Source organism: Apostichopus japonicus, chromosome 8, assembly GCF_037975245.1.
Source record: "Apostichopus japonicus isolate 1M-3 chromosome 8, ASM3797524v1, whole genome shotgun sequence".
In the NCBI taxonomy this organism is placed as follows: Eukaryota; Metazoa; Echinodermata; class Holothuroidea; order Aspidochirotida; family Stichopodidae; genus Apostichopus; species Apostichopus japonicus.
The window spans coordinates 11,639,943-11,661,368 of NC_092568.1; the positions used below are offsets into that span (position 1 = coordinate 11,639,943).

Sequence of the window (21,426 nt, forward strand, 5' to 3'; positions counted from 1 at the left end):
AGGCTTATGCCCCGATACTATCGATGACTTCGAAGCAAGCAGTAAAAGAAAAACGGATTCCGTGAAATCTTATTCACAAAATGTTGCTTCATTATCTTATAAGATAATGCTCGCGAGAGAGTTCTTGCTCTAAGTTGTGTCCTTTTACACTATATTCTATGCAGACGATCATAAACTGGAGTAAGCTTAAAATTTCAACAAACAAAACATATTCACATTTCAGTACCGTTTGGAATGAGGAAGGGACAATTCTTATTGAGTCAAACACGTTAACTTCACGTGACTAATCTTTATTAGGGATCTGAATGGCTGGAAATAGCACGGTTATTCGAAACCCGAAACAGGATTCATAGGGTTTGGAGTTTATGCAAGAAGATTTGGGAAACACGGGGATCGTGAATTCGTCAAGTGACTAGATGTGTTTATTGATCAAATTTTGATCTATTATCAGCCAACGTTGTTTACAAAATGCAACAATTGTTGCATTTTACAAGACTGAATGGTAATGAGGAAGGGACGGTGACGAGGACGGGGTTTTGGGTGTTTTTACAGCTTCTCAGTGGCGTAGGAAGATACTTTTGAGTGGGGGGGGGGGGCTGAAGACTGATGGCCGGCCTGGGGGAGGGGTCTAAGGGGAGGGAGGGATTTTTTTGCATTTCCAGGTGGCCTCAGAAGCAATTTGGAGCAATATAGCACACTTCAACACCCACTCCATTTTGTAAACTTAATTTTGTGTTTTCACCTGGTCTTAGATGCAATTTGGTGCTCCAAATGAGATTTTTTTTCTCATTTGGAAATGAAAAAGGGGTTTTCTGACTTGCGAACCGGGGGGGCGGAATGATACTTCCGCCCCTCCACATTTTTCACTGGGGGGCTGGCGCCCCCAGCCCCCCGGTTCCTACGCCCTTGCAGCTTCTTATATGTGCAATACAAGTCAACACTCTGAAATGGTCGACTCTATCAGCAGCTAAAATCTCTATAAAGCATAGGTTATAGGAGGCAATAGCAACCCTTTCAGGTCGTAGCTACTCACCCTGCACCGCCGCCCTCCTTCTCATTTCATTTGCCGATACGTTACTTAAGCATGAAAATTGTATCTCAGATCAGATCTCTAATTAAGTTTCCTCCTCCTATTGATTTGAAAAGAGGTATTTGCCTCATCTCTTATAGAGTGTGGGTTTGAAATAATTGACATAATTCATCCAGAACTCTGCTTTAATTTATTATTTGTCTTTGTTCTAGAACTCTGTTTTACAGGCTCTATTTAACAAAAGATGTTGTATCAGTGAAATAGGCTTGACATGACAAAAATCAAGTTTAAGCATGAAAGGTATAAAACGTAGCTCGGTAAATTGGGTAACCTTATGTACGTAACCATGGTATCGTCTTGTATTAGGATCTGATATTGCCATTGAGTAACAAGCAAATGTGTCACGCTCACTTCATACGGTTTGACGCAAATATATCTTATCATCAAAAACATGCAAAATTGGGTGGGACCATTATATTTAATTAGACTATGGGCCAACGGAAATCCCCCTACCCCCTAACTTTAACTTCATCATCTGACCCAAATGTATTCATGCAACAAATTTAATCTTGAAAAAAAAGAACATCATGTAACAAAGTATTGTAAGTGTTGTAACTGTCAAAAGGACGGAAAACCAATGAGAACATGTGAACCATATAGAAACATTCTTTGTATTCCGTTTCAAGTCATGGAGGATTAGAGATTACGTTGATCCCAAGAACTAACCGCCATGACATGGAAGGAAAGCTAAAAGAGAAAATGCTAAGCGAGGACCCCACCCCCAAAGAAAAAAAAAGCAATTCCCTTAGGGATTTTCACCCCACCATGTTTTTCGGTTAGCTAGGATGAGAGAAATCGATGATATGTCGATTTAAATAGGTATATGTCTCTTTGAGTTGCTAGAAACTGGTATAAGTCCAAGGAAATTGACTTCTACCGATTTAATTCGACATATCATCGATTTAAACTGGTAGAAGTCGATTTAAATGGACATATACCGATTTATTTTACATATTATCGATTTAAATTGGTATATGTCGATTTAAATCGGTATATATCGATTTAAATTGGTATATGTCGATTTATATCGATGATATTTCGAATTAAAATGGTTTATGTCGATTTAAATTGGTATAAGTCAATTTAAGCTGCTGGAAACTGGTATAAGTCGAAGGAAATCGGTATAAGTCGATTCCCCATGATTTGAGACTGATGGCCCGCCATACGAGTAACTGAATGATAACGCTATACGGAGTGACCACAATGACGTGTTTCTTATGTATCAAGTACTATAAGCAATTTAGATTTAAAAACTGCAAGGTATCCTTTGTGAAGATGGACTGGAAAGGGTATCAGCTCTCTTTTAATAATAATCAAATTATTAAATATGTATAAGTGAATTGTCAATGCTAACTGGGCTCGAATGAATGGACGCGGAGAACGAAAATATACTGAGTGTATACACCAGTCTGCACTTCGCTAGCGTAAACTTGTATTGGAAGAAATAACAATAAGGCTGTGACCCAAAATGTGATATGTTTATTATCCATTGCAATAGTTTACCTACGAGTCTAAGGGAAGCCATGCACTCCCCCCCCCCGCAAACGCAAACGTCCAGGGAAATCCTCAAAATTTCATTCACTTTTTGTGATGTTAAATAACAACATGAAATTGAAGTAACAGAACAGCTTGTGTGATACCTTTTTAAACTTGAACACAAAATAAAGTATAGTCATTCAATGAATGTTATGAGAGAATGTTGTCGTATTCACACAGGGAAGGTTACTTGTGATTGTATGTGTGTGTTTTATATGCGTAGATTCCACCCTTGTCATAAAACACACAACGTAATAGACAGAAACGAAAGGAACGAGTTACGGATACAAACGATATATTTGACGATTACAACGAAACAAACACATCGAGAAACAAAGCATAGCTGAATATATCAACATGAGTGATAGGAAATTGATGACGTCATGGTTACCAAGGTATCACATCCGGCCAGTGATCTGATGTAGTATGGATGGACACAGATCAAGCTTCTTCGACATCCAATCAGTGGGTATGAGACTTTATACCGTTACTCAACACCACCCGACCCTTCACGTACCCGAGTCTCACCCCACCCCTACCCCAGGGGTAAAAGTCATCAGTACTGCAGGTAAAGGTGACGATCATCTGTTATGAAATGGGAAAAAAAAAAGAAAAAAAAGACACCTCAAAAATAAATAGGGCAGAAGAAGTTCCTGTAACTATACGGTCCATGAATAGTTCAGATTATTACTTATACTAGTTTGGAATGTGAAATGCAGAAGTATTTACAGTTAAGGTCCGCATTAGGGACTCGTCCATCACAACAAAGCTGCCTTTGCAATTGACGAAAAGTGACGAAAGAAATAAAAACTGTTAGCAAACTGCTTATCCACTAAAGAACCTGTGTAAGAAAATGTGTCAAAATAAGAGGGCCTGACGATTCGATCCTTGTGAGAATTTACTAACATCGCAGCGACAAGTATACAGTTTATATACATGTTCTATACAATACACTCTTACGTATACCGCACAGTATTGTAACGTGTAATGTATTCCATTCAGTGATGAAATGTCTCTAAATTGATATTTACTCATTTTAATTATCTAATAATGTATATTGATAATGTAAACATGTATCATACCATTAGTGAACACGTCGTCTCCTTTCCCTGCTGGGTAGGTTTGTTTGATGAAGAAAAAACCGTCTGTTGTTAAATAAGAGGATGATCAATGTCAAAATAAAAGTGGCGGTGAAAATGTAATCTCAGAAAGGTCAACAATCATGACTAGTTAAAATCTGTATTCGTTTAAGAAACCTTGTTCTGACGTTATTGCTTTACTTTACTACAAAATATTTTATGGATAAAGAAAATAGTATATAACTTAGTGGCTTGCTCGGGTGGGGGGAGGTGGAGGGTGGGATGTCCCCTTCCACTATCGTCAGTTGGAGGAAGCCACAGTAAGGGGATATTCGGTCGGAAAAGAGTATTTATAAGAACAAACTTGCATTAGTTCGAACATAATTTATAGTCTACATATTCCTCAGAATGCATCATTTATTTTGATGTCTGTAAATTTAATACTTATTCGGGAGTCGGCCTCAAAGACCACATGGCCACACCCCTTCCTTTAAGAACCCTTGGTCCGCCTCTGGCCATTCTATGGCCATGCCCCTACCTAACTAGGTCTGGGCAAATTGAGCAATTATTCCCCCCCCCCCCCCAAATCTTTGAAATCCTGTGCACGTCTGCTGATGTAGCTCAAGAAGTAGCCATGATAAACATGTGTAAAATAATCCTGTATGTTATGTCCAGTCATTGGTTAAACTTTGGTACAGAATAACGTACTTACTTTAAATAAATGGAATCTTTTCAAGTTAATATACAAACCTGATTGTCGTAGGTCTATCTCCTCAGCCTGGTATTCGTAACTTCCATCTGTAAAATAAACAAACAATTTGAATAACTATTGCAAAGGACAGACTGTTACCCTGAGTTGCGCCATAAATATTCATTAAACTGCTGAAATAAAGACGCATGCGTATACTTCTCATCGATAAATGTAAGAAAATACTTCCAATTTTATGTGTATATAATTGTCATATTATTCTTATATCTCGACGCTCGATAACATGCTTTGAAGGTAATTTTAATATTTCGATCGAACGAAAATTCAATCTTCGTAATGTGTCTGTCAATATTTGTTACAATTATTGTTTTGTGTAATATTGATAATATATTATGACAGGCTATACATATATCGCTAAATTGAGATGAGTAAATTATTACCATTCGTAATCGTTTCCAACAAACTGTGGCTGTAGTAAGTATCATCTATAAACAAGAAAATACAAAATAAATTTATTTGTCTTCAATCGGCCTATAATTGAGAACAAAGGAAACATGTGAGATATTTATACGATATTTAAATTGTCAGGACTTGGCCTTTAAAAAGGCTCTGCCTGCCACTCCCATAGAAAGGCACCCCCCCCCCCCCGAAATTATACAATGAATGACTACAGGATTGCATTAGAAATGCGGGTTTTTTTTTTCGCTTTTTAGATGAATCCTTTAACGGTAATAGAGATACAAACTCTCATGTATACATTTGCATAATCGATTCATAATTACCTGTGCGGGTCGATTGGTTTGATGACGTCACTACAGTGGATGAAACTCCATCTATATATAAGACAAGGATATGGTATAAGAAGTGCACTACTAAAAAGCAAATGAACAAAGCAACACAAACAACGTGTAATATAGCATACTGTGATATCCCCTTGACCATGATGGGATATATATAGCGGTAAAAGCGCGAAGGTATCATACATTTATTGATCTATATTATAAATATTGAGAAATTCACGATCCTCAGAGTAACATCATTTTTCGATATTAATTAATTATGATACGAATATTTACTGTAATATATCACTAAATGACTGAATCAATATTATTTCTGATTAAAATCACTCACCAGTTGAGATTCGCTGATCCTGATATACTGTCGTTGTGACGTCATCATCTGGAAGTAAATACAAAGGTTTAGAAGTAATGATTATATTTTGATACCTGCAAGCCTCGGGACACAATCTTTAATACAAAATGTTTGTTATTTCAAGTGGTTTACATTTTTTCATTTACCGTACTTGATACAGTAGGTACATAAAAATATAACATAATATAGAAACAAGAGTGTGAAAGGTTAAATTGGTTTTCTTGACATTTACATTTTTACTTTATTACTTTCGTAAATATTAGTTTACATAAAGATAGCTTAGACATGAAGGTTAATGGTCTTTACTAAACCATACCTGATACAGTTTCCTCCGAGCCACTCTGAGTTTGACTCTGACATGATGTCCCGTCTGAGGATACAATATGTCAATCAAGTTAATTACAAAACTGCAACTTGTTAAAAAAAACTTTACTGTCATCCGGTTCATGTGTTCTTATTTTTATCCTTTACATGGCAACTGTTTGTAGCAGCAATTTAATTCCAAACTATGGTAATATAACAGCATAAAGAACAAAGAAAGATAAAATAAGTTTAATATACGAGTTTCTCAGAGAAACTTGATTATTTATCTTTTGAAGTCTTTTAACTTTATGAAGAGCAGATCGTGTTAGGTTAAGATTCATTTAATTCATATTTTATATAAATAAATCCAACTCACCACTAACACTGGTCTGCAAACTGAATTGTTTGTTTATTGTTGTTTGCTTTCCAGCTAAAATAAGAAGGGAACAAAATAATAAATTTGTAAATTATACTGGGTGGGTGGCGTTCCATAAACTATAGTTACAGCCAACAATGATAAATTGACAAGAGGAAGGTTATATAAGTATTCACGACATTATCAAAGGTATGGATTTCTTTCTATCGCTGTGCGACCGTATATCAATGCACGTATATCAATGACAGAGGTATATAGCTACTAACCTACTACAGTGTTATCAGTGATGTGGCTTAGCTCTTCCTTGCCAATCCCAAAAACTGTGAACGAGGAGAGTAATTTACAACAAATTATGGATTATTTAATAATTACAAATGTAACCGTATCGATATAATACTGAAGCAGTGTGCGTTACAACTTCCATGATTATGTTTTGTACAGTGATGAAGAGTAGGGTGTGTGGACTGGTTGAAAGATGAGGAAATATGCTAAACACATTATTAAGTTGATGAGAAGCTAATTATGTCTAATGACTGTTTCAAATAATAAATAAATTAATAATTGGTTAAAATAATAAATTATAACAAAATAATGAACAGTAGGTTACTCACCAGAGTAATCACACTGTTGAATGTCCTGTGTATGGGTGATAGTTTGTCCGTCTGTAAACAGAGAATATATTATGTAACATCATAATATGACAGACTAATAGGCAATCAAAGGTATTACAAATTTATGAGAAAACTTAATATATAAGATAAATTGTAATTTGATATTCATGATTCCTTATCATTATTATTATTTTTATTATTATTAAATACTTGAAATTACAAACCTTTGGTTTGAGTTGTTATCTTATTCGCCTTCAGTTGGTATGAAGACACCCCATCTGTCAGAGAAAGGAAAGAGGAATCCATTAATATCGCTGAAACAATAAACTCACAGAAAAAGTCACAGTGTCGAGGACTTTAAGGCTATATGTCTACTTGTTGTAAGTAGTCAAGGAGTCGTAATAGCTACATGAATAATCCTTCCCACACCACTGTTTGTCCCCTTCTATACCTCCAGATGACACAGTATATATTGAGCATAAGTTACGCCCCCCCCCCCCCTCCCCTCCAGTAAAATGAACATCCGAAGAGAAACACCTTGGCAATGACATGTGACACAATATAGCGACACTTACCAGTCCAATGGTACATGTATTTAGTAGCTGTATTGGTACCAGTTGGATCTGAAAGAAATATGAAGAAGCATTTTGAAGTAATACTTTAAAACTTCAATTCAATTCAATTCAAAAAGTATGGGTTAAAATTTAAAATAAAAATCAATCAAAACTCCTTGATGCAATCAAAACTATTTATTTTTCTCACCTGTTAGAGTTTCCTCGGTGTTTTGGATCTGATCAGGGCCTGGAAGAGTGTCAAATTATGTTATATTTGAAAACAGTCAAGAAGACTTTTATTACATAAATCTCAGGTTTATTACCTTGAGTAGAAATTGTAGAAAGAAATGAAAGATTAATATTTAAATTTGTCAAATCAATTGAGTATTAACTTTTCTTGCGCAAAATACTCAATACTCACCAGTTGAACTTTTGAAAGTATACTGGTAGTAAGTCAGGGTGTAACCTGAAATATGAAAAATGTGACTTTTCTCGTCAAAATGTTTTACCTACTGATAAACATTAAATACGGGACTGCAGAGACTTCCCCAAGTGACCCCACCATACAGTGTTGAACAGGAAGATATACCTAAATGCTTTAATATAATGTAACCATATATTATAGCCTACCGACTACAGTGAGTGTTACTTTACCTTCACATCTCGTTGTTGTGGTTTGTTGAGAGTGTTGGCCCTGAATATCTGCAGCGTGAATAAAATTGGGGAAGATTTTATAAAATAAACTTAAACATTTATGACATCGATAGTTTGTTTTCTTCCCTTTTTCTTAAGTTTTACATATTGGCGATGTTCTGTGCACCAAGTTCATTTTCTCAAGTTCCATGCACTGCAACAGTGACTAAAAGCATATCGTTTATAATATACCAAAGTCACGAAAATAATAGGTACCGAATGGAAACAAAATCTATCTTACCAGACCAGGTAGACGTAGTATCATCTTGTTGATGCTTCTCGAAGGCAGCAGGGGTCGTGTACTGCTCGACTACAAAATAAAATATATAATCAAGTGATGGTCTGACGAAAAATACTAAATTGTTAATGGATTTTTATTCCATATCTTTAGTATACTAATCACAAAAGAATTTCACATGAAATTCAAACAGTCCAATTATTTAAGTCTGTAGAGATATTTTAGTCTGTAGAGATATTTTAGTCTGTAGAGATATGGTAGTCTGAGAGATATTTTAGTCTGAGAGATAATACAGTGAATCGAGGCAATAACTCGACTGACGATGACTTGCCGATTTTATGATGGAATGACTCGTGATACAGAACACGAATGTAAGTAACCATATTCAGAACACGAATGTAAGTAACCATAATACAGAACACGAATGTAAGTAACCATATTCAGAACACGAATGTAAGTAACCACATACAGATCACGAATGTAAGTAACCATATACAGAACACGAATGTAAGTAACCATATTCAGAACACGAATGTAAGTAACCATATTCAGAACACGAATGTAAGTAACCATATTCAGAACACGAATGTAAGTAACCATATTCATATCACGAATGTAAGTAACCATACTAGATCACGAATGTAAGTAACCATATACATATCACGAATGTAAGTAACCATATTCATATCACGAATGTAAGTAACCACATACAGATCACGAATGTAAGTAACCATATACAGATCACGAATGTAAGTAACCATATTCAGATCACGAATGTAAGTAACCATATACAGATCACGAATGTAAGTAACCATATTCAGAACACGAATGTAAGTAACCACATACAGAACACGAATGTAAGTAACCATATACAGATCACGAATGTAAGTAACCACAATACAGATCACGAATGTAAGTAACCATATTCAGAACACGAATGTAAGTAACCACAATACAGATCACGAATGTAAGTAACCATATACAGAACACGAATGTAAGTAACCATATTCAGAACACGAATGTAAGAAACCACATACAGAACACGAATGTAAGTAACCATATACAGATCACGAATGTAAGTAACCACAATACAGATCACGAATGTAAGTAACCATATACAGATCACGAATGTAAGTAACCATATACAGAACACGAATGTAAGTAACCATAAACACGAATGTAAGTAACCACAATACAGATCACGAATGTAAGTAACCATATACAGCTCACGAATGTAAGTAACCATATACAGAACACGAATGTAAGTAACCATATTCAGAACACGAATGTAAGTAACCACAATACGGATCACGAATGTAAGTAACCATATACAGCTCACGAATGTTAGTAACCATATTCAGAACACGAATGTAAGTAACCACAATACAGATCACGAATGTAAGTAACCATATACACAACACGAATGTAAGTAACCATATTCAGATCACGAATGAAAGTAACCATATACACATCACGAATGTAAGAAACCATATTCAGAACACGAATATAAGTAACCATAATACAGATCACGAATGTAAGTAACCATATACAGATCACGAATGTAAGTAACCATATTCAGAACACGAATGTAAGTAACCACAATACAGAACACGAATGTAAGTAACCATATACAGAACACGAATGTAAGTAACCATATTCAGAACACGAATGTAACTAACCACATACAGAACAAGAATGCAAGTAACCATATCCATATCACGAATGTAAGTAACCACAATACAGATCACGAATGTAAGTAACCATATACACAACACGAATGTAAGTAACCATATTCAGATCACGAATGAAAGTAACCATATACACATCACGAATGTAAGAAACCATATTCAGAACACGAATATAAGTAACCACAATACAGATCACGAATGTAAGTAACCATATACAGATCACGAATGTAAGTAACCATATTCAGAACACGAATGTAAGTAACCACAATACAGAACACGAATGTAAGTAACCATATACAGAACACGAATGTAAGTAACCATATTCAGAACACGAATGTAACTAACCACATACAGAACAAGAATGCAAGTAACCATATCCATATCACGAATGTAAGTAACCATATCAGATTGCGAGGTCTGCATTCTGATATTTTCTATTCGACAGTGAAGTGAATAAAAGGGGGAATGGGTGGATGTCATGAAGGGTGGATGAGGTGAGAGGGACGGTACCGAGAAGAGAGAGACTGTGCGTGTGTGTATGTGTGTTCTGATACTACAGGCATTCTGTAAAGATAACAACAATGAAACCTTTCTTTCAAAAAAACTCACCTCGAGGTAAATTAATGATCCCAAAGTAACCGCTTGGAATCAGTAACATTCTCTCAGGATCTAAAGGAAAGATTAAGTACAAATTATAAAATATCGAATGATAAAATGTATGCTCAATAGTGTTTAATGAGTTTTACGTACAATCTCGTTTGTTTTCAATATTTTGGGTATACTGTACTACGTATAAAGTTCGACTTACCGTTCTTGTGATCGAGAGGAACACATGAAGGAAGGCCTTGAATGAGGCGTTCTGCTGCAGTAAAGAAAGAAAAGAACCAACTTATATAGCAACAATTAACAACTATTTCAAACCGTCATCATAAAACAAGTTAAATGGTCTTGTGTTCATTTAATTAAAGTATATTGTACCCATATTTCTTTCAATACAAGAAGTCATAGTAACTCACCTTCAAATTTTGCCAGCATAAAATCAGGATAAAGTCTTAGCTGGTCTTGCATCGTAAGATCAAGATAGCCTGAATGGGAGTAAAATGCTAATTAACAACAATATAGTTTAATGTAAAGTTTGAATTTAATACATATGTGATCTTGTTTCATGAATGGTCAGCGAACACAAATATTTTTTTCATAATGAGATACTTGACTATGTGCTTTAACGTGAAAATTAGTATTCATTATGTAAAGGAAGAGATGGTTACACTTACTGTTAAAAAGATCTTCACGCATGCGCAGGGTTTGCTCTATAAAAAAAAGAGAGTTTTCCATATATATGTGAAAGTGACATCATCTAAGCATTAATGTTATTAAGTGACACACACACGCATACACACACAAAATAAAGCAAGAACGGAAGAAGTTAAAAAACATCCATGGAAACTTAAAATTATTTATGAAGTTCTAGCCCGATCAACCGTGAAAGGGCGATGAATGGTTCGGATCTTTGTAATTAGAGGGTGGTAGCAAAATTAACAGCCGTCGGTCATGGAATTGTATCTGAATGTTAAGTTATTGTAAAGTACTGTGGAAACTAGAAAAATAATCTGAGAAATACCTGATGGAAAGCAAAGAAGCGAAGAAACATTTTCTTCGGTGACGGGAAATTCCCGAGTGAAGGGTTTCCGTTTTAGATCTATGTAGATGAAAACAGTCATAAGAACGATGTTTAAACTACATACCTTCACTTAGAATCGGAATACAGGACTATCACGTCGCTATGTACCTTGGAGGGGTTGGGGTGGGGTGGAGGGAGATTATGAGAGTGTATTGTCATCTCATCGTTACCTTACTCACTGTGAAAGGAAAAACAAACCAGAGAATCACACCAGGAGAATGAATAACTTTATACACATACCTTGATTTCTGAAAGTTTTTCCTCTCCTTATCCTCCAGCCCCCCTGACCTGTAAGGTACCATAGGATATACCGCCCCCCTACCCAACCCATCACTTCCTGTCTAAATTATTACTGAAGGCACTGGTCAATATATGATGTTTTATTTATCTATTAAATGGATATATTAATCATGTGATATAAATGCTCGCCCATAATTGGATGACGTAATTTGACTTTGACCTACACCTTACCTTGAAACCGAGGACGGTACCCGTAACATCCTTCTGGGAGGATGTATTGAGCTGAGGATAAAGGAAAATATATCTGACTAACTATAAAAAATGAAATCAGTTTGTTTTAATGACTTGCCTTATATTTTGGTTACAAAATGGAATCAGAAACATTGTATGCAGAGATCTAGTATAAGTCTTGTGGGTTAAATTTCAATGTTTACACCCAACCCAACTGCATATCTATCGAAAATGAACTGAGTTAAGAAATTTTCATGAGCACTTTAAAAAGCATTTTAAATTCAAATGATGTTCATCAGAGAATATTATTTGACAATTGCGTTTTATAGGTAGACGCTTTATTCGGGCTTACAGTTCCAATAAATTCGTACACAAACTGAATATTATATGTAGGCCTATTAAACTGTAGGAATTTTATTCACAAAGAGGTTCATCAAATAAAACCAATTTAAAAGAAATGTTTGACGTATAGAATGTAGTTTAATTCGGGCTAATTGTCACATAGAGATATTATCATGTTTTACTACGAAAGATCCCAAATAACACAAGGAGTCTTAACTGGGATCACTTGGTAGACTTCCACGTAAAATGATGATTAAAACGCAACAAATAAACATATATTTGTTGGTCATAACTTACCTCGCCCATAGGCCAGGAATTTGGTGAACTTCCTAGCCATGTAAGAGGAAGCATAGTAACTTGCCAGTGAGAATGTAAAGAACATCTTGAGAAATCGCACAATAGACTTATCTTCAACGAAGAGCAATTGCAATGTAAACATTACGTTACATAATTATATACCTTATAATGTTTATCGTCGTTGTCCATGTCATTTCTGTGTGACGTCACATGTACAGGTACGCTCGCGCAATGATCTCTCAGTGCGTTTACGCTCCGAGATCTGTTGTTGTGCTTCGGAACATATATATACTATACAGAGACCTGTTATAGCACATCGGTAACTGAATGCGCGCACGTACACGCGCAAGTTGGCTCCATCGCAGTGTTCGTACGGACGCACTGCAATAAATTATACAGTAAAAAACGTGTGTAGGCTTGTGCGTGTACTGACGTCACTGTTTGTGTATGGTATTATGTTTAAGGATCTAGCGTATCTTTGACGCTATACCGTGTCCTATGCTTTCGCAATGATCACGCACGGTGTCCTTCGCGATTTTCCATTTCCACTATCTGTTCCCGGTTCAAATTCACCACAGGAACCAGATTCTTTTGACCAATTCAGTTTTGCTGCTTCGTAGAGTTGTTGAGAGGAGTCTTCCGTGGATTTGAATATTTACGAATTGGGATATATTAATGACACAGTACTATTAGCATACAGAGCAGAGGCGGAGAAAGGACAAGATGTGAGCCTAAAGAAGCCAACTTCCTAATAGAGGATAAGGGGTACCACAATCACCCACCCCCTCCCCCACTCTCCACTCCCCATCCCCATCCCCTCTCCCCTCTACCTCCCCTAATAACATATTCGATGTGAAATGCTGCATTCTGAGCCATATTTATACTATTAATGAGTTTTATAATTAGCTTTGGTCTTAGTTTATATTTTATCTGGTGGGGTGAAAAGGGGGGTGTACACCCCTTATCTCCTGGATAGGAGCTAGAAAAATATACAATCCAGTCGTCCCTGTATGTTCTCATATGGGTATCCATCGTAATTTGAATTGTTGCGGCAATATACAAAAAGTGTCAAAGTTTTGATATAATAGTCAGTCCAAATTAACTGGCTAAAACTACAAATTTCGAAAGATAATGTCCAAAATTCGACGTGAAACGTCACAATGTAACGGTAAACTCATTTAGGAGATTTAATGCAGAAATTCTCATTGAAATCGTCAACAATCTCATATAAAACATTGACATTTTAAAATAAACGTCGGAATTTTATGATCATCACATTTTTTAACTACAAATTGAAAAGTACAAAATATATGTAGAAACATTAGAATAAAAGAACTTCTTAGATAAAATATCAAACCTCCGAGATATAAAACATGGACTTTTTGACAAAAGCGTAATATTTTTAAGATAAACGAAGGTCGGAATTTGGAGGTAAAATGTTAAAAATTTGAGATGAGAAGTTGAAATTTCTAGATGGCCTGCATTGTAGCATCCACTAGAATGAAATACTTCTGTTGAACGTTCTCAATCGCCAATACGTTTTTGAAAGCTAAGGGTAGCTTAATGTTTAAAAGTTGATTGATCTTGCTTGTTTATATCAAGAAACCTAAATAACTTGGTCATGTTTATCTTTTTGAATATATACATTACGACCAGTATGGAAGAGTATGACGAAAATCTACTGAAAAAAATGACAAGCAGTAAACGCTCAATAGGTAAATTTCTTGCAAACCAACAACCGATGATGGCCTGGGATCACAGAAATGATATTTCAAGGCCTAAGATGTATTATCTTAGATGGTAGAATTGTAATTATTTTAATAATCTTACCTCATTGTACATATATTCATACTGTAACAATTCATTCCAGACTAGCCGAGTCACCATCATTCTACCCGACAGCCTTGTGTGGACCATCACTCGGGTGAGATGTTTCACATATATGTCACAATTTCCCTAAGAAACAGCAACATTTTCCGGATTTCCGTCGCTTTGGCCCGACGTAAAATAATATATGGGGTGTGCTAATCACTCCCCACCCCTCCCACATAGTGACGCCCCTGATCGCCCTGATGAGAATTTTCTGGAAAACGTCATGATTTTCCTGACAAACGACACAATGTTCCCGACGACCGTCCTGTTCGCCCGGCAGTATATAATTATCCTGAGGGAGGGGGCGGGGAGATAACTGCTGTTTATATTATAGTTTGATGCTATCATGAAAATAGCTGCAACTTCCATCAAAATCCATCAAAGATTCTTTTAAAAGTGGAAAATCACATTATGTAATGATAAATGTGGACTTGTTATTAACATATATCCATGATAAAGTTCATGTCATATTTTAGGTTCCTTATTTTAAACAAACAATTATTAGTATAAACAAATATTCTTTCTGTTTTTCTTTCAATTTGAAGAACATTAGACTCCACTGTAGTCGTCGTGAGGGCAGAGATGAACTCCCAAATTTGAAATATGTAACAGATTCATGAGACTCTTCTTTAAAAATCAATTAATGATAAACAAAAGTTCCTATAATGTCTTTTTCTTAAATTTGAATGAGATTTGAAGTCAGTTATAAACTTTAAAATGTCAGATATGAAATATGGGACGAATTCATGAAACTCCCTTTTTGAGACTCAAATTATCATTTTTCTAAGGCTATATATAGCCTTGTGGTTTTATTCAGTTTATTGAGTCGAAATTTTAAACTTTTAAAATTTCTCTTATAATACAACTTTGCGATACAACGATGTTTAAGTCAGTGTATAGACTCGATTCATACACTATATGTTCCTTAGCATATCGGAACAGGTTTTTTACGTTACTTATCGGAAGAAGTGAAAGTGTTATAAAAGTGTAAACCAATAAGCCTTAGGAAAGGGCGATTTTATAAATGTGTTTATATATCATGCTTATTTGTGAAAGGAGTAACCGAGTCCGATGCCATCAGTACTTGGTCAGTTGCTTATATCCTTATTTTAATTTATAAATAAATTGTGAACATATATAGGCTTATATTGATATTTAAATTGTGAACATATATAAGCTTATATTGATATTTGAATTGTGAGCATATATATGCTTTTATTTATATATAAATTGTGAGAATATATAGGATTATATTGATTTGTATAAATTGTTAGCATATAGAGGCTCACACTGACCTATAAATTGTAAGCATATATATTCTGGTATTGATAATAAATTGTGAGCATAAAACAGCTAATATTGATGTATAAATTATGAGCATATAGAGGCTTATATTAATATATAACTTATGAGTATGTATTGTCTTATATTTATACATAAATTGTGAGCATACATAGGCATATATTAATATATAACTTGTGAGCGTATACAGGCATATATTGATATTCGGTGGGGTATTGTGATCATTTTTGGCTTATATTGATATTTACATTAAAGTAGTAATGGATTATCTCCTGTTTATCAGCGTGACGTTAGAGTGGCGCTAGATAACAAAGTATTTCGTTTTGAAGATTTCTAAATTTACCGGAGTTTCTCTGTAACAATGCTGAATACATTTATTATGACCAAGGATGGGTAAATTTAAGTTATGCGGTTGTGGTTCTATGTCCGCACGGCGAAGGATATAGTGCTTGTTATCCCTCCCTTAAGAAAACGTGGAAAACAGTGTGATACGTATAGTGAAAAGGGACGATAGATAACTAAGTTTTGTTTTCTGTGCGTGATTCAGATTTGATTTGGAAGTCTTTCAAATGTAATCCAGTAACATTTTCAGGAGAGCACCACTGCGCACAATCAGGATTCACTCAACCATTTCATAAATGAATAACTGAATGATAACGCTACGGAGTGACCACGTATCAACTACTATAAGCAATTCAGATTTATAAACTGCAAGGTATCCTTTGTGAGGCTGGGCTGGGACGGTTATCAGCTCTTTTTTAAATAATTATCAAAACTATTAAATATGCATAAGTGAACTGTCAATGCTAATAAATGAAGAATGACAGTATACTGTATACACCAGTCCGTGCACTTCGCTAGCTTGTAATAGTAGTAATAATAGTACAGTTGTGTCCCGAAATGTGATATGAATTCTTATCTATTGCAATAAGGCTAAGGGAAGCCACTGCCCCCCCCCCCCCGCTCCAGCATTTCATTATCAATTGGTTATATAACGTATAATAAACAAAATTGAACGGATGCTTTAATGTGCGGTAATGAGCTGTGGTTCACTATGCCTAATGCACTATCTTTGTCCTTTTGATTTCGTCTTCGATTTCTTTAGAATTTTGCCAATGTTTAAATTGATTTATTTTTAATATGTTTTTTAGATGGAGCGCGGAGGAGGGATCGGGCCAGAAGGAGATGGAGGGGGAGGTGTATGGGTAGAGAGGTGCCATGCAGTCAACATCTACTTGGTAACGCAAAAGTCCAGGAAAATCCCCAAAATGTCATTCACTTCTTGCGATGTAAAATAGCAACATGAAATTTAAGTAACAGAACAGCTTGTGTAGTAGAAAGAAACGAAAGGAACGAGTTACGGATACAAACGATATATTTGACGATTACAACGAAACAAACACATCGCAAAACCAAGCATCACTGAATTTATCAATATGAGTCATAGGAAGTTGATGACGTCATGGTTACCAAGGAATCATATCCGGCCAGTGATCTGATGTAGTATGGATGAACACAGAACAGGCTTCTTCCACATCCAGCATATGGATATGACTGTATATCGTTACTCATGCCACCCGACCCTCCACGTATCCGAGTCTCACCCCACCCCTACCCCGGGGGTAAAAGTCATCAGCACTGCAGGTAAAGGTGACGATCATCTGTTATGAAATGAAGAAAAGAAGAATGACACCTCAAAAAAAATTTGGCCGAAGAAGTTCGTGTAACTATACGATTTCTTATAATTGTATGGAATGTAAAATGAAGAAGTATTTACAGTTAAGGTCCGCATTAGGGACTCGTCCCTCATAACAAAGCTGCCTTTGCAATTGACGAAAAGTGACGAAAGAAAAAAACGAAAGAAAAAAAAACGAAAAAAGGTTCTCCACTAAAGAGCCTTTGTAAGAGAATGTGTAGAAGTAGGAGGGCCTGAGATTTCAATCCTAGCGAAAATTTACTAACATTGCACTATATATACATGTTCTATATAATGCACTCTTACATAAACCGCACAGTATTGTAAACGTGTGACGTATTCCATTCAGTGAAAAAAAATGTCACTAAATTGATATTTACTCATTTTAATTATCTAATAATGTATATTGATATTGTAAACATGTATCATACCATTAGTGAACACGTCGTCTCCTTTCCCTGCTGGGTAGGTTTGTTTGATGAAGAACAAACCGTCTGTTGGTAAATAAGAGGATCGTCAATGTGAAAATGTAATCTCAGAAAGGTCAAAGGTCGATATGACTAGTTCGAATCTTTATACGTTGAAGAAACCTTGTTCTGTATTTTATTGCTTTATTTTACTATAAAATATTTTAAGGATAAAGAAAATAGTATATAACTCAGTTGCTTGCCCAGGGGGGGGGGGGTTGCCCCTTTCTCCATAGTCAGCGGGAGGAAGCCTCAGTAAGGAGAAATTCGGTCGGAAAAGAATAACACCATTCCTCTGGCCACTGACATCCTGAGGTGTAGAACCAGGGAGTATGGGGTGAACAGGCCGCTTTTCAGACTCACTCAGAAATTATAAAGTATTTATTAGCACAAAACGGGAGTCGGATTCAAAGACGACATGGCCACACCCTTCCTTTAAGAACCCTTGATCCACCTCTGGCCATTCTACGGTCATGCCCCTACCTAAATAGGTCTTGGCAAATTTAGCAATTAATCCTCTCCCCCCCCCCCACCTCTTTGAAATCATGTGCACGTCTGCTGATGTAGCTCAAGACATAGCCATGATAAACGTGTGTAAAATAATCCTATATGTTATAGTCCAGTCAGTAGTTAAACCTTTGTTACAGAATAACGTACTTATTTTAAATAAATGCAATCTTTTGAAGCAAATATACAAACCTGATTGTCGTAGGTCTATCTCCTCAGCCTGGTATTCGTAACTTCCATCTGTAAGAAAAATAAACAATTTGATATATTGCAAAAGACAAATTTTCACCCCAAGTTGCGCCATTAATATCCATTCAAACGGCGAAAATAAAGAGGCATGCGTATACTTCTCATCGATAAATGTAAGAAACTACTTCCAAGTATGATTGTATATAATTTTCATATAATTCTTATATCTCGACGCTCGATAACATACTTCGTAGGGAATTTTAATATTTCGATCGAACGACTTAAGAAAATTCAATCTTCGTGTTGTGTCTGTCAATGTTTGTTATTATTGTTTTGTGTGATATAGATAATAATGTTATGAATGTTTCTAACATGGCCAAACATATATCGCTCAATTGAGATGAGCAAATTATTACCATTCGTAATCGTTTCCGACAAACTGTGGCTGTAGTAAGTATCATCTATAAACAAGAAAATACAAAATAAATTTATTTGTCTTCAATCGGCCTATGACGGAGAACAAAGGAAACATCGTGAGATATTTATACGATATTTAAATTGTCAGGACTTGGCCTTTACAAAGGTGCTGCCTGCCCCTCCCCTAGAAAGGTATTGCCAACCCCCTCCCCGGGAATATACAATGAATGACTACAGGATTGCATTAAGAACGTTTTTTTTTTTCGCTTTTTAGATGAATCCTTTAACAGTAATGGAGATACAAACTCTCACAGAAGAGTAACGTTTACGTATACATTTGCATAATCGATTCATAATTACCTGTGCGGGTCGATTGGTTTGATGACGTCACTACACTGGATGAAACTCCATCTATATATAAGACAAGGATATTAGAAGGGCACTACTAAAAAGCAAATGAACAAAGCAACACCAACAACGTATAATATAGCCTACTGTGATATCCCCTTGACCATGATGAGATATACATCGGTAAAAGCGCGAAGGTATGATAAATTTATTGATCTATATTTATTAATATTGAGAGATTCACGATCCACAGAGTAACTGAATATCTCAATATTAATTAATTATGATACGAATATTAACTGTAATATATCACTAAATGACTGAATCAATATAAGTTCTGATAAAAATCACTCACCAGTTGAGATTCGCTGATCCTGATATACTGTAGTTGTGACGTCATCATCTGGAAGTAAATACAAAAGGTTTAGAAGTAATTATTTATATTTTGATACCTGTTAGCCTCGGAACACAATCTTTAATACAAAATGTTTGTTACTTCAAGTGATTTACATTTTTTCATTTACCGTACCTGATACAGTAGGTACATAGCATTATGAAACAATAGAAACAAGAGTGTGAAAGGTTAAATTGTTTTTCTTGACTTTTGAAGCAAAATAAGACTATCACTTTCGGCAATAATAGTTTACATAAAAATAGCTTAGACACGAAGGTTAATGGTCTATACTAAACCATACCTGATACAGTTTCCTCCGAGCCACTCTGACTTTGAGTCTGATAGGATGTCCCGTCTGAGGATACAATATGTAAATCAAGTTAATTATACATAACTGCAACTTGTAAAACCTCTTTACTGTCATCCGGATCGTGTGTTCTTAGTTTGATCCTTTACTGGAAAACTGTTTATAGTACATATAGTGCATATATTTTCGGTCAGTGCAGCAAACTGAATTCCAAACTATGGTAACATAAGAAAAAAGAACAAATAAAGATAAAATAACTTTAATATACGAGTTCCGAAGACAAAATTGATTATTTATATTTTGAAGAAGAGATCTTGTTATGTTTAGATTAATTTCATTCATATTTTATATAAATAAAACCAACTCACCACTAACACTGGTCTGCAAACTGAATTGTTTGTTTGTTGTTGTTTTCTTTCCAGCTAAAACAAGAAGTGAAACAAATTATAACTTTGTTAATTACACTGTGTGGCGTTCCATAAACTATAACAGTTAACAATGATGAACTGACAAGAGGAAGGTTATATAAGTATTCACGACATTATCAAAGGTATGGATTTATTTCTATTGCTGTGCGATCGTATATCAATGCACGTGTATCAATGACAGAGGTATATAGCTACTCACCTACTACAGTGTTATCAGTTATGTGGCTTAGCTCTTCCTTGCCAATCCCAAAAACTGTGAACGAGGAGAGTAATTTACAACAAATTATGGATTAATTTAATAATTACAAATGTAACCGTATCGATATTATACTGAAGCAGTGTGCGTTACAACTTCCACGATTATGTTTTGTACAGTAATAGAGAGTAGGGTGGGTGGACTGGTGGAAAGATGAGGAAATTTGCTAACCACATTATTATGTTGATGAGGAGGTAATTATGTCTTTTGATTGTTTCAAGTAATACTTTAATTAGTGATTGGGTAAAATAATAAATAATAATAAAAATAATAGACAGTAGGTTACTCACCAGAGTAATCACACTGTTGAATGTCCTGTGTATGGGTGATAGTTTGTCCGTCTGTAAACAGAGAAAATATTACGTAACATCATAATATGACAGACTAATAGGAAAACAAAGGTATTATTAATGCATCAGAATA

General features: G+C 35.3%; 3 protein-coding genes and 2 long non-coding RNA genes across 5 annotated transcripts in view; 1 reads left to right on the forward strand and 4 right to left on the reverse strand.

Annotated features, from left to right (window-relative positions):
- Nucleotides 1-21,426, forward strand: part of LOC139970693 (uncharacterized) — a 243,417-nt gene that overhangs the window by 28,466 nt on the left and 193,525 nt on the right. The window lies entirely within an intron of this gene.
- On the reverse strand, nucleotides 6,854-7,658 carry LOC139970698 (uncharacterized). Its single transcript, XR_011794195.1, has 4 exons — nucleotides 7,619-7,658; nucleotides 7,432-7,479; nucleotides 7,081-7,134; nucleotides 6,854-6,907 (listed from the first exon to the last, which is right to left on the reverse strand). It is a non-coding gene; the product is annotated as an uncharacterized lncRNA (long non-coding RNA).
- On the reverse strand, nucleotides 7,900-11,108 carry LOC139970694 (uncharacterized). Its single transcript, XM_071976598.1, has 5 exons — nucleotides 11,046-11,108; nucleotides 10,838-10,891; nucleotides 10,639-10,698; nucleotides 8,345-8,413; nucleotides 7,900-8,112 (listed from the first exon to the last, which is right to left on the reverse strand). Exons 1-5 carry the CDS (start codon nucleotides 11,095-11,097, stop codon nucleotides 8,030-8,032), a joined length of 318 nt encoding a protein of 105 aa, XP_071832699.1. The 5' UTR covers nucleotides 11,098-11,108; the 3' UTR covers nucleotides 7,900-8,029.
- Nucleotides 11,203-12,914, reverse strand: LOC139970453 (uncharacterized). Its single transcript, XM_071976180.1, has 4 exons — nucleotides 12,821-12,914; nucleotides 12,182-12,232; nucleotides 11,651-11,728; nucleotides 11,203-11,339 (listed from the first exon to the last, which is right to left on the reverse strand). The coding sequence occupies exons 1-4, from the start codon at nucleotides 12,903-12,905 to the stop codon at nucleotides 11,203-11,205; spliced, it is 351 nt and encodes a 116-aa protein (XP_071832281.1). The 5' UTR covers nucleotides 12,906-12,914.
- On the reverse strand, nucleotides 17,616-19,695 carry LOC139970390 (uncharacterized). The gene is made up of 3 exons (XR_011794138.1): nucleotides 19,631-19,695; nucleotides 19,270-19,314; nucleotides 17,616-18,904 (listed from the first exon to the last, which is right to left on the reverse strand). It is a non-coding gene; the product is annotated as an uncharacterized lncRNA (long non-coding RNA).

Coding starts and splice junctions, on each gene's coding strand:
- LOC139970694 (XM_071976598.1), bottom strand. CDS start 11,097: ATGCAAGACCAGCTAAGACTTTATCCTGATTTTATGCTGGCAAAATTT. Junction 8,414..10,638: donor GATCATTAATTTACCTCGAG/GTGAGTTTTTTT, acceptor TTTATTTTGTAG/TCGAGCAGTACACGACCCCT. Junction 8,113..8,344: donor TACTACGTCTACCTGGTCTG/GTAAGATAGATT, acceptor TTCACGCTGCAG/ATATTCAGGGCCAACACTCT.
- LOC139970453 (XM_071976180.1), bottom strand. CDS start 12,905: ATGTTCTTTACATTCTCACTGGCAAGTTACTATGCTTCCTCTTACATG. Junction 11,729..12,181: donor GTACCGTCCTCGGTTTCAAG/GTAAGGTGTAGG, acceptor TCATCTACATAG/ATCTAAAACGGAAACCCTTC. Junction 11,340..11,650: donor GCTTCTTTGCTTTCCATCAG/GTATTTCTCAGA, acceptor TTTTTTTTATAG/AGCAAACCCTGCGCATGCGT.